The 10,685-nt window shown below is 46.0% G+C and overlaps 1 protein-coding gene across 1 annotated transcript in view; it reads left to right on the plus strand.

Annotated features, from left to right (window-relative positions):
• PPARA (peroxisome proliferator activated receptor alpha) overlaps positions 1-10,685 on the plus strand; it is a 90,461-nt gene that overhangs the window by 74,224 nt on the left and 5,552 nt on the right. The window contains exon 6 of the mRNA XM_004380013.2: positions 4,950-5,397. Within this exon, the coding sequence (XP_004380070.1) occupies positions 4,950-5,397 (448 nt within the window). The remainder of the gene's footprint in view (positions 1-4,949; positions 5,398-10,685) is intronic.

The following is a 10,685-nucleotide window of genomic DNA, read 5'->3' on the forward strand; positions in this document are numbered from 1 at the left end:
TAATAGGCAGATCCGTGATAATCGCAGAACATTTTAACATTTTCTCTGTGACTGGCTTCAGAACATTACAGAATTCATTGATGGTTGAGTTTGCACAGCTCACTAGAATGAGGAAACTTGGGAGCTGGGAAACGAGCAATGCTTGCAGTGGGAGAAAGTTGGAAGAGAAACTGCTTACAGAAATTATAGTAATGCTGTTAATAATAACTAACATTTTTGAATGCTTACTAACTGCCAGACACTACGTTTTTACATATATAGGCTGAATATTTGCACAGTCCTTTAAGAGATACATTTATAATCCCAACTAAGGCACACAGACAGATTAAGAACTGTCCAAGTAAGTGGTGGCCGAGATTGGAACAAGGCAGTCTGACTCTGGAGTGTTCTAACCACTCTGCTCTAGTGCTCTCAGGTGTACAGCTAGAAATCACCGGGGAAAAGCCTTGTAAAATTTTACTAAGCTTTGGTATATTGGAGCCCTGGTGGCGCAGTGGTTAAGAGCTCGGCTGCTCACGAAAAGGTCGGCAGTTTGAATCCACCAGCCACTCCTTGGAAACCCTGTGGGGCAGTTCTGCTCTGTCCTGTAGGGTTGCTATGAGTTGGAATCCACTCCACGGCAACGGGTTTGGTTGTTTTTTTGGTTTTGTAGTATATCAGAAATGCTTCCAAATAGCCACAGGCAGAATTGTGATTGAAACTAAAGGAAAAAGCTTTGAGTTACAGTAAAAGTTTAGGTGTGAAATGAGAGTTGAGTAAGATGGCCAGTGGGCCTCTATAGCTGCGTGCTTGAAGCGACGTCCCTTCTCCCGCTTCAGGCGTCTGAAACCTTAGTTTCCGTGACGTGAGGCATGGTGGCCACGCCTTCTAGCTTCGCCCCGTTTTACAAGCGTCCTACTTTCCTAGCAGTGTCCCTGGAATTTCAGACTGAAGAAGAAGACACTTATGATTTTCTATCTCGTTTAAGTTTTTAACTAAAAGGTAAACACCCCAGTCCCCAAATGGTTGCTTTTTGGCGTTGCCAGATTCACAGCCTCCTGAAGGTTCCACTGTAATGTCCCAGGGGCTAAGCCAGGGGTTTGAATAACTGCCCCTGTGCATATAGGAGCCCCTCCATGAAACCCCACCCATCACATACAATGATGGAAATGCTTGGTAAAGTAGAGGGTCAGCGAAAAAGAGGAAGACTCACAATGAGATGGATTTTGGGCAATAGTTTCTCTGTAGTGTTTTATACAAACTGTTTTTAAATGAAATGTTAGACCTAATGAATTAAAAACTTCATTGGTTTTTTTTTTAATTTCAGGTTACCTAGCCTGATTTTAAGGTGCCCCGGTGGCGCAGTGGTTAAGTGCTCAGCTACTAACTGAAAGGGCGGTGGTTCAAACCCACCAGCCACTCCATGGGAGGAAAAAGCTGGCAATCTCTTCCCATAAATATTACCCCGAAACCAAACCAAACCCATTGCCATTGAGTCGATTATAACTCATAGCGACCCTATAGGACAGAGTAGAACTGCCCCATAGAGTTTCCAAGGAGCAGCTGGTGGATTCAAACTGTTGAACTTTTGGTTAGCAGCCATAGCACTTAACCACTATGCTGCCTAGGAAACTATGGGGTAGTTCTACTCTATCTTACAGTGTCACTGTGAGTCGGAATTGACCTGACGGCATACTACAACAACAGCCTGGTTTTAAAATAATAAGTTCAGGCTCATTTTTTCTTGCTTAGGAAAACATGAGGTGGGTGGAGGACAGAGGTAGAAATCATTTCTGAGTCTTACAAGGCTGAAGTTTTTGTTTGGGTTGATAGTTAGGGGGTTAAGAGGAGGTATTGGGGCATTGCTTTTTGTTTTTTAGGTACCAGGAAGAGTATTTACACTTAAGACGGTCTTCATTCCTTCCTGAAAATCTTGAATTTTTTTCATCTAGTATCATTGACCTTTAGCCTGAAGAACTTCTTTTAGCCTTTCTTATAGTGCAGGTTTGCTAGCAGTGAACTCTCTTAGTTTTCCTTTATCTAAAAATATTCTTATTTCACCTTTATTCTTGAAGGATATTTTTGCTGGATATAGAATTCTGGGTTGATAATCTTTCCACCTTAAAAAATGTTATTCCACTGTCTTCTGCCATCCATAGTTTCTGATCAGAAGTCATCTGATTATCTCCCCACTTATGTAATGTCCTGTTTCTCTCTGACTGCTTTCAAGATTTTTTCTTTGTCTTTGTTTTTCAGCAGTTGGACCAAGATGGGCTTAAAAAAAAAAAAAAACCCATTGCCGTCGAGTCAATTCTGACTCATAGCGACCCCATAGGACAGGGTAGAACTGCCCCATAGAGGTTCCAAGGAGCGCCTGGTGGATTTGAACTGCCGATCTTTTGTTTAGCAGCCGTAGCTCTTAACCCTACACCACCAGGTTTTCCAAATTGGGCTTAGGAGTGACTTCCTTGTCTTTGTTCTGCTTGGGGATGTTGTCCTGGACCAACATCCAGTCATTTTGGTGTTGGTCTCTGTCAACTGCTTTTTCTGTCAAGAAGGGTCACATTCCTCTGGTTCTTTATTTGTGGAGTACTTTTGGATTGCATCCTGGATGTTGTGAATATTATGTTATGGAGACTCTGAATTCTGTTGTATTTCTATGGAGAGTGCTGATTTGTTTTTGTTTTGTTTTGTTTTAGCAGGCAATCACCTTGGTTGGAGAACCCTGCCTGCCCTGTATGGGGAGGAAGCTCAAATTTCAGCTTAGTCCAGCCCCAGCTGTACTGCTTTGAAGCTGCCCCATGCTTGTTTTGGTTCAGGGGTTGACATTTGGGCAGAGCTTACACACACAAGTTGAGGCTCCCTTCTATGGCTCAGTTCTTCCCAGCTCCTCTGCCCCACATATCCCAGTGGCTGTGATTGCTCTGAGCATGCCCTCTGGCCTTCAGGCCTGCAGTTCTGAAAGTTTTCCTGCCCTTGGGCTGTGAAGATGAGACTCAGCCCTTGCTCCTTCCCTTCTTCCAAGGGTGACTCCCTCCAGATTCCACCTGCTTGTGTTCACTCTCCAGTGCCTTCGGTCATTGGTTTTTTGTATTTTGTCCAGAGCTTAGTTGCTACTTGTGGGAGGGTCCAGTCTGGTAGGAGCTACTCAGCCATATGCAGAAGGCTCTTGGATTTGATTCTGTTTCCCGTGGCCCGTTCCTCTACCTTCAGGCAGAGCTGCCCCCAAACTTCGTCATCTACCCGTTTTTAAGGTCTTTAGGAAGAGACAGTTTTACTCTTCCTTAATAAGACTTGAGATATTTAGAAAACGTGGCTTTGAGTTTTGTATTCAGTATGTTTTCACTCACTCATGGATAATTTTTTAAATATTCCCTGTCCTCAGATGCGGAATCGGATACTTTTTGTCCAACACTAGATTACAAGTTCTGATTCTGTTTAAACATTTCAAGACAGTCTGCCTGTTTGTTGCCAACACTGGTGTTACCAGCACTCTCCCCTGGCCTCTGCACAGGGTCTTCCCCAAAGGTGCCCTGAAATGTGCTGTGACTTCTCAAGGTGCTCTCCTGAGCCCAAAATACAGGATGCTTCATATCCCGGGTCCAGGTGCATGGACGGTGAAGTGCTCTGCTCATGGGCAGAGCCATTCTTAAAATCACTGGGGCACTCCTGCACTCTGTTCATGGACTCCAGTAGGGACTGAAAACATACCTTGGCCCGTTGCCTTATTGGTCTGTATTTTCATGTTCTATAGAACAGCTCTAGGAGCCCTGGTGGTGCATAAGTGCTGTAAGTCAGAATCGACTCGACAGCAGTAGGCTTGGTTTTTTTTGTATAGAACAGCTAAGGAGCCCTGGTGGTACAATGGTTAAGCACTAGGCTCCTAACCAAAAGGTTGGCAGTTCAAACCTACCCAGTGATTCTGTGGGAGAAAGACCTAGCAATCTGCTTCTGTAAAGATTACAGCTGAATAAATCCTATAGGGCAGTTCTGCTCTGTCACATGGGGTCACTATGAGTCAAAACTGAACTCCATGGCACCAAACAACAATAGGACAGCTTGTAGAGCAAAGCACTGCCCTCCACCTGACCTGGCCCATTACCATCGAGTCGATTCTAACTCACAGTGACCCTATGGGCAGTGTCATTTCTTCTGCTCTACACGAAGATGTCAGTGTTGGCCAGCAGTGGTCTTTGTGCCCCACCAGACATATAATTATTCCTTCTGGTCACGTTGGCTCCAAATAGCACGGCCAACCATCTCTTCTTTCCACCAGTAGATCCTTCTAAGATGGCAGGACCAGAGGGTTCAGGTGCAGAAGGTCTAGCAACACATAGGGAGCTGCCACAGGGATTCAGCACTTGTACCAAGACATGGGACACTGATGTGAAGGTTTCAGTCTTATGCACAGAGAAACAAGGGTACTTCGAGGCTTTTCCAGTTTATCCTGAAAGTACAAGAGTTTAACCGTGCTTGTTTGCTTCTTTCTGCACATATGCCAACTTTTGAAGTTACATAGTACAAGCCAGATTTGTCCATTCAACAGTCAGTGTTAAATGATGATGGTTACCGCTAAAATTCATAAAATGGTAAAATTAAGAATGACTGCTATTAAGGTTATTGTAATAGTATTTGGGAATTCAGAGAATATCTAAAATGCTAAAGGTGGTTCGCTAATATTCTCGTTAGTGTCATTGCCAAAATCAGTACTTGAGTTTCTTAGCAATGAAATCCCTACCCAATGTCAGGCAATGACGATTATTATCTTCCTGATTTACATTGTTGGTTTTCCATGAATGTCTAATTGTCCCCATCTAAATTTAAAGTGGTTTGAGGATCGTGTTTTGCACACATTCCGAGTTCTCCATTGCACCAAGCTTGGTGATTTGGATGCAGTGGTGCTCATTAGCTGATTAACAGTTGACAGTGTCGCTGATCACAGATCCTCAGACTTATTCTTGTCCTTGCAGCCTTTTGTCATACACGATATGGAGACACTGTGCATGGCCGAGAAGACACTGGTGGCCAAGATGGTGGCCAATGGCATCCAGAACAAGGAGGCAGAGGTCCGCATCTTCCACTGCTGCCAGTGCACGTCAGTGGAGACCGTCACGGAGCTCACGGAGTTCGCCAAGTCCATCCCGGGCTTCGCCAACTTAGACTTGAATGACCAAGTGACTTTGCTAAAATACGGTGTCCACGAGGCCATTTTTGCAATGCTGTCTTCCGTGATGAACAAAGATGGGATGCTGGTTGCATATGGGAATGGTTTTATAACTCGGGAATTCCTAAAGGGCCTAAGAAAACCATTCTGTGACATCATGGAGCCCAAGTTTGATTTTGCAATGAAGTTCAACGCACTGGAGCTGGATGACAGCGATATTTCCCTCTTTGTGGCTGCTATCATTTGCTGTGGGGGTAAGTTACCTGCCCAATCTGCCCAGACCATATCACGTACAGGCTCCAGCCTTGAAGAACTGTATAGTCGTAACTGCAGTGTCGTGTCAGCTGGAGCTGGGGCCAGTGGTGTGAGCACTGCTAGGGTTATTGCATTGCCACCTCCTAGAATTCAGTGATGTCATGTATGTGACCGTATTTTGTAAGGCTCCAGCCGGGTGTTAGTCTAGTGACTGTCACTGTTGATATGTTTATGCTATTTCATTGTGAAAAATTTCATACTAACTGCCAGTGATTATCACGTTTGCTTTACCAGAGGAAACAAATCCCCACGAAGGAGAATCTGGGCCTCTCTGCAGGGAAGTTGGCACTACACCCCCAGATTTTTGGCTTGGTGACACATTCTTTTAAATAGCCCCAGCCCAGGTCTGGCAAGGTCATCCCTCTACCGTAAACTCAGCCGACCTTCTCCAGCCTTGGCAGGGACTGACAGGGTGGCCACCCACCATGCTGCCAGAAGCCACGCCAGTCTTTCATGACTGATGTGTGTCTAGATGGAGGCTGCCGGCAACCTCCTAGATGCCGGGAGGGGAGCTGGCAAGGACAGCCCGGCACTGCGAGGCATGTCCCTGCCGCTGTCCAGCTGGGCACTAGTCAGAAGGAGGAAGCACTTACGATACGGTGTAAAGTATAAAAGGGCAGAGCAGTGATACATGATTTATCCCTTCCCTTTCATACACCCCAGGATGAAGTGTTGTGAGTAAAAGCAGTTGCAGAACTATTTGTAATATGATCCCATTTTTGTAAAAGAAACTGTAATCATATATATAGAGAGAGAGTTGTTAGGTGCCGTCTAGTCTATTCCAACTTACAGCGACCCCATGTAACAGACTAGAACTGCCACACCAGGTTTCCTAGGTTGTAATCTTTATGGAAGCAGATTGCCAGGTCTTTCTCCCACAGAGCCACTGGGTGGGTTTGAACCGCCAACCTTTCGGTTAGCAGCCAAGTGCTTAACCGTTGTGCCACAAAGTCTCTGTATATTTACATATATGTGTGTGTATATATGGAGCCCTGGTGGCACAGTGGTTAAGCTTTCAGCTGCTAACCAAAAGGTGAGCTGTTCAAATCCACCAGCCACTCCTTAAAAACCCTTTGGGGCAGTTCCACTCTGTCTGACGGGGTCACTACGAGTCGGAATCAGCTCATCAGCAACGGGTTTGTGTGTGTGTGTGTGTGTGTGTGTGTGTGTGTGTGTGTGTGTGTGTGTGTGTGTGTATGTGTATGTAAGTAACTGTCTAGTGAGATAGGAAACCCTGGTGGCATAGAGGTTAAGAATTCGACTGCTAACCAAAAAAGTCAGCAGTTCGAATCCACCAGGTGCTCCTTGGAAACCCCGTGGGGCAGTTTTACTCTGTCCTATAGGGTCCCTATGAGTCAGAATCGGCTCGACGGCAACGGGTTTGGTTTTGGTTTTTTTGTCTAGTGAGATATACATTAAACCTGTGACAGGATTAAAATTATGAGGGGGGTTCACTTTTTTTTTTTAATTTCAGTTTAAAAACTTGTGAAGTATTTATTTTACAACTATGAAAAAATACAGACTAAGAATCCACATGATGAGCCAACGCTATTGAAAGTCAGAGTAATGAACGGGGCTTAAAGAGAGCGCATCTTGGACTTGGGTGGTAGTTCCTGCACCCAGAGGCAGGACGCCTGGCCTGCGGCTGCCCCAGGAAGTCCAGTGCTCCTTCCGCAGGGAGTTCACCTGGGGTGGATGTTGGCACTTCCTGCCTCAAGTCTCAGTCCTGCCCCACCCCCCGCCATATCATCTTCCCAATCATTGTTCATTTCTCTAAGTACTTCCTTCTCCGCTGAGTCATAGAAACCATAACAGGGCTTGATGCTGCAAAATAGAAATCAGACATCATTTAAAAAAAAAAAAACAACTCATTGCCGTCGAGTCGATTCTGACTCATAGTGACCCTATAGGACAGAGTAGAACTGCCCCGTAGAGTATCCAAGGAGCAGCTGGTGGATTCAAATCACTGACCTTTCGGTTAGCAGCCGAGCTCTCAACCGCTGCGCCATCAGGGCTCATCCAACATCATAGCTCCACTTAAATATTGAGGAAATACTGGGACCCAATATGCAGTTTTGATGCAGGAGGGAGAACTTATTTCCCATATTCTGCAAAATTGGTTGTTGTAATCATCATTAGGACATACAGTTACTTCTCATATGTTTGGAGGTTTTTCCTCCGGCGAGTGGTAACGGGAGATATACAAAATAATGGGTCAACACTGTAAGGTAGATAGTCTCGGGTGGTACTGTGGCATCGGTCCTGTCTGTCCTGTGAAGCTTAGCAACTTTGGAAAAGTCTATCTTCTAGTCAAACTGACAGTATCTAAAGGCAGCCAAAGGCCAAAGAAGAATCAGCCAGGATGCTCATTAGAAGTGAGGATGCAAGACTGTCACACATACTTTGGACATGCTATCAGGAGGGACCCGTCCCTGGAGGACATCATGCTTGATAAAGTAGAGGGTCGGCGAAAAAGCGGAAGACCGTCAGTGAGATGGCCTGACACAGTGGCTGCAGCAGTGGGCTCAAGCATAACAGTGATCGTAAGGATGGTGCAGGACCAGGCAGCGTTTCACTGTACTTAGGGTGGCTATGAGCAGGAACCGACTCAACGGCGCCTGACAACAACAACAGAGGCGGCCAGGCTTTTTGTAAGGAAAAAAAACACCAAACCCGTTGCTGTCAAGTTGATTCCAACACATGGCACCCCCATGTGTTACACAGTAGAACTGCTCCATAGGGTTTTTCATGGGTGGCACAAATGGTTAAGCACTCGACTACTAGCCAAAAGATTGGCGGTTCGAACCCACCCAGAGGTGCCTCAGAAGACAGGCCTGGAGATCTGCTTCCGAAAGGCCACAGCCTTGAAAACCCTATAGAGCAGTTCTGCTCTACACACGGGATTGTCGTGAGTCAGAATCAACTCAGTGGCAGCTAACAACAACAATCTTTATGGAAGCAGATCGTCAGGCCTTTCTTCCGCTGCACTGCTGGGTGGATTTGAACCACCAACCTTTAGGTTAGTAGCTGATTGCAAACTGTTGGTGCCACACAGTGACCTTTTTTAAGAAAGGTCATGTAAAATAGGAAGATTTGGTGGCTAAAACTGGTGTTTTGGTTATCTAGTGCTGCTGTAACAAATACCACAAGTGGGTGGCTTTAATAAACAAATTTATTTTTTCACAGTTGAGGAGGCTAGTAGTCTGAGTTCAGGGTGTGCCAGCTCTAGGGGAAGGCTTTCTCTCTCTCTCAGCTCCAGAGGAAGATCCTTGTCTCTTTGAGCTTCTGCTCCTGGGCTTGGTATCTCTTCCCGTACCTTGGCTTCTTAGCTTGCTTGTTTAATCTCTTTTATATCTCAAAAGAGGTTGACTCCAAACACACCCTCCACTAATCCTGTCTTATTAACATAACAGAGACAGGCCATTCACAGATGAGATTATAACCAAAGGCATAGATGTTAGGATTTACAACACATATTTTGGGGGGGGCACAATTCAATCCATGACATTCCACCCTTTGATCCCCAAGGCAGTTCGAACCCAGCAGCCGCTCTGTGGGAGAAGGATGTGGCAGTCGGCTTCTGTAAGGTTTGCAGCCTTGGAAACCCTGTGGGGCAGCTCTACTCTGTCCTGTAGGGTCGCTATGAGTCGGAATCCACTTGACAGCAGCAGGGTTTTGGTTCGATCCCCAAAAATTCATGTCCTTGCCACATGCAAAACACATTCACCCCATCACATCATCCCCAAAGTTTTAAATCAAGTCCAAAATCTCAGCTTCTGAATCATCTCAATCAAATATGGGTGAGACTTTAGGCACATTCCATCCTGCGGCAAAATTCCTCTCCATCTGTGAACCTGTGAAATCTAGAATACGGGCTATCTGTTTCCAAAGCACAACGGTGGCACGGGCACAGTAGCCATTTCCATTACAGATGGGAGAAATTGGAGGGACAGAACGGGTAACAGGCACCAAGCAGGTCCAAAAGCCAGCAGAACAATTTACATTAGCTCTCAAGGCTCAAAAATAATCCTCTGTTCTTTGGGACCATCTGGGCAATGGCCCCGTCCTCCAGACTCTGGGTGTTGGCCATGCTCTCTGGATTCTGGGTGGAGGCCCCTCGGTCCTGGGCTTTAGCTCTGCCTTCCAGGCCTACTGGGATGGCAACTCAGCTCCCTCGGCTTTGGGTAGCCCCATTCTCTTAGTCCATTTGAGTGGCAGCCTCATCCCCTTGGCCCCAGTAGGCCCCGTTTTTCTGCCCCTTCGGCGTGGCAGCCCTGCCCCCTCAGCTTTGGGCAGCATCCCCATCCTCCTGGCACTCATGAACGTCAGCCCCACACTCCTGAAACGAGTTGGTGAAGATCTGACTCTCTTAAACCTAGGAGGCCGTGCCTCCACCCTTTCCTCCACCCTTTGAAACGGATGCAGCCCTGCTTCCAACAGTTCTGCTGATCTTGAGCTGCTCCAGGGATGGTCCTTTCCTTTTCTTGGAGGACAACAGATGTAGCTCCTCTGGCCCGTTTCCTGCCTGTAGATTCCAAGAGGCAGACAGCGTTCTTTCCTTTCGCTCTTTCTCTGTCCCCTTCAGGCTAAGCTGGTGGGTCTTCTGCTGTGGTAGTTGGTTAGACCCATCAGTCATCGGCTTAGTCTCTTTAACAAGATTGTGTAGCCACATCCTTGGTGAAAATTCTAGGACACGTATCCTTAGTTTGTACAACAGAATTTTCCAAATATTTATGCTTTGCTTTCATTTTGCACAGTTCATATTTAAATCCATCTCTTTCCTCTTGCATTTCACTATTACTGGCCAGAAATCACATGGCCCTGGCCCCTTTAAGATCTTTTTGTTTTTCTATTTCTTTTTTTTTTTCTTTTTTCCCCATACAAAAATTTATACATACATTGTTATGTGACCCTAACTGCTCTCCCCACACTTTGACAGCGCACTCCTCCTTCCCACCTGATTCCCTGTGTCCATTCAACCAGCTCCTAACCCTCTCTGCCTTCCCATCTCACCTCCGGACAGAAGTTGCTCGTTTAGTCTCTTGTATCTACTTGAGCTAAGAGGCACACTCGTCACGAGTATCACTTTATGTCCCACATTCCAGTCCAATCCCTGTCTGAAGAGTTGGCCTTGGAAATTGTTTTAGTTTTGGGCTGATAGAGAATCCAGGGGCCATGCTTTCCAGGGTTCCTCCAGTGTCTGTCAGACCATTAAGTCTGGTCTTCT

Source organism: Trichechus manatus, unplaced genomic scaffold, assembly GCF_000243295.1.
Source record: "Trichechus manatus latirostris isolate Lorelei unplaced genomic scaffold, TriManLat1.0 scaffold00069, whole genome shotgun sequence".
Lineage (NCBI taxonomy): Eukaryota > Metazoa > Chordata > Mammalia > Sirenia > Trichechidae > Trichechus > Trichechus manatus.